Source organism: Cebus imitator, unplaced genomic scaffold, assembly GCF_001604975.1.
Source record: "Cebus imitator isolate Cc_AM_T3 unplaced genomic scaffold, Cebus_imitator-1.0 Scaffold491, whole genome shotgun sequence".
Taxonomy (NCBI): domain Eukaryota; kingdom Metazoa; phylum Chordata; class Mammalia; order Primates; family Cebidae; genus Cebus; species Cebus imitator.
In genome coordinates this window covers 1,600,480-1,602,734 of record NW_016107806.1, presented here as the reverse complement: position 1 = coordinate 1,602,734, position 2,255 = coordinate 1,600,480, and the positions used below count along the sequence as shown (strand labels likewise).

The 2,255-nt window shown below is 46.2% G+C and overlaps 1 protein-coding gene across 2 annotated transcripts in view; it reads left to right on the top strand.

Moving 5' to 3' along the window:
* Nucleotides 1–2,181, top strand: part of SHE (Src homology 2 domain containing E) — a 19,403-nt gene extending 17,222 nt beyond the window's left edge. The window contains exons 4-5 of one of the 2 annotated variants that reach the window (XR_001820280.2): nucleotides 529–680; nucleotides 1,148–1,268. Coding sequence is in view for 1 of the 2 variants with exons in the window: in XM_017513400.2 (XP_017368889.1) it covers nucleotides 524–680; nucleotides 1,148–1,271 (281 nt within the window). In the remaining variant the exon portion in view is untranslated. Of the gene's footprint in view, nucleotides 1–523; nucleotides 681–1,147 lie in introns of both variants that reach the window. The other variant, XM_017513400.2, reaches the window with a different exon arrangement.
* The last annotated feature ends 74 nt before the right edge of the window (nucleotides 2,182–2,255 follow it).

The window sequence follows — 2,255 nt, the reverse complement described above, 5'->3', positions numbered from 1 at the left end:
TCTGTCACCAGGCGCCAGGCTGGAGTGCAGTGGCACGACCTCGGCTCACTGCAACCTCCGCCTCCCGGGTTCAAGCAATTCTCCTGCCTCAGCCTCCCGAGTAGCTGAGACCACAGGCGCACGCTACCACGCCCAGCTAATTTTTTTGTATTTTTAGTAGAGACGGGGTTTCACCATGTTGGCCAGGATGGTCTCGACCTCTTGACCTCGTGATCCGCCCGCCTCGGCCTCCCAAAGTGCTGGGATTACAGGCGTGAGCCACCGCGCCCAGCCCCTAAAACTGTTTTATACTGATGAATACTTTACAGAAAAAGTGTCTGTGTGAGGGATGCTAGCAGTGTGATCAGATATCAAAGACAGCAGGAGCTCAGCTCACCAGGCTATTTTGCAGTATGTTATAGTTGATGTTAAAGGGGGAAAATGCTTCTTTCCTGAACCAAGGCAGGCAAGGAGGTTTTTTTCCTTTGAAGTTTACATGAATCACCTTAGTGGCCTGTGATGTTAAATGGAGTCTTCCTTCCAGTCCAGTTTGAAGGAGCTGAGCGACCTTCCGTCAGGGAGGAGACAGTGAGGCAGCACCACCGGCAGAAGAGCTGGACCCAAAAGATCCTGAAGCCAGCCCTCTCAGACCACAGTGACGGGGAGAGAGTGGACCCAGGCCTGCCCCTGGAGAAACAGCCGTGAGTCTCCTCCACAGGCCCTTGTAACAGACAGTGGCTGGGAGCTTAATGACAGCTTAGTATGGGGGGACACACTGGCCCATTTAACATGATGATTTTTTGTTAATAAATACTTGCTGGGACGGGGCTTTTAATGAAAACCTATCTTCAAAGCCCCGTGCATTGTGCAGAATGGAAAGTGCACTGCATCTCAACAAGCTCATTGTAGATGTATTCTTCTGTAGAGAGTGAAAACTGTTCAAATGACACTAGCGCCATTACCTCACTCTTGTATGATTGATGGGTTCCGTGATCCCAGATACCCAGATCTGCACGTTGTCTCCTGTAAATGCGAAGCCGGATCTAGTTCAGTCTGTTGCATCCCTGCTAGAAGTTCATTTCAGACAACACTTTATGGAATGATGCCCAGTCTGGATTTGTATTTTGACACTCATGCTGCCATCCCCTCTCCCGCCCCCATTTTTCAGCTGGTATCATGGTGCCATTAGCCGTGCCGAGGCTGAGAGTCGACTACAGCCCTGCAAAGAAGCTGGTTACCTGGTTCGAAATAGCGAGTCAGGGAACAGCAGGTACTCCATTGCCCTAAAGTAAGTAAGCCCCGTAGCTTTCCTCATCTCCAAGGGGAGGGAACGCTGTGTGACAGTCTTCCAGTCAAAAGACATACTATGAAGGTGATTCACAGGGGTGTCCATTGCAGAAAATAAGAGGCATTTGTTTGTACAGCAGAACATGAGACCCTTGGAATGAAAATGCAAAATTGGTATTGGGTAAATGCCTCCATTATCTATTACGATAACCAAGGTCTTATTGCATTATCTTTGTACATTAGTCAATTTCTACCTTACATTAGCTAATCTGGAGTAGGCCCCCTCAGTAGAGAAATAATTCCTGATGAAAAGTATTATTTCTAACAAGGTAGTGCATCATTCTTCTTTTACTCCCTAGTATTGGGGACTTTAACAAATCAAGATCCCCCTGATTGTCAAAATGCCAACTGCAATTTCAATGCCAGTTTTTTCTGGTGAAGAAGGAAATGCTGACTTGCCTGTTACTCCCCCTGTCTGACCGTACACAGAAAATTCACTTTTGCCTAGTAGGCCTGGTGGAGTGTGTATCATGGAAATTCTCACTGTTCTGTGAGTTCAGTGGCCCTATATTGGAGGATCATTGTCAAGAGCCCTAACAGCATTTCCTTCCTGAGGAAGCTGAGCCCCTGCAGCTGAAACAATCAGGCTGGAGGAGAACAGAGGGGGGCGGGGAGTTGAGCAATATGGCTCAGAAAATGGGATAGGCCACCAGATATACAATACCAGGAATAGCTCGACCGTGTTCCTGAAATTGGTGCTTGCGGATTAAATCTTTGAGCCTTTGGTGCCAGCTTTCATTCTATACAACCAGGAATGGTCTTTCCAGATGCGAGGGGAGGAAATGGTTTTTATTATTATTATTATTTATGTGTTCTTTTTGGGAAAAAAGGAAGAAGTACCGTTACATATGTTCTTTTAGCTGTGGTGAGAAAGATGAGTTTCTTTTCTCTTTTTTTTTTTTTTTTTTTTTTTTTTTTTTTTTTTTTTT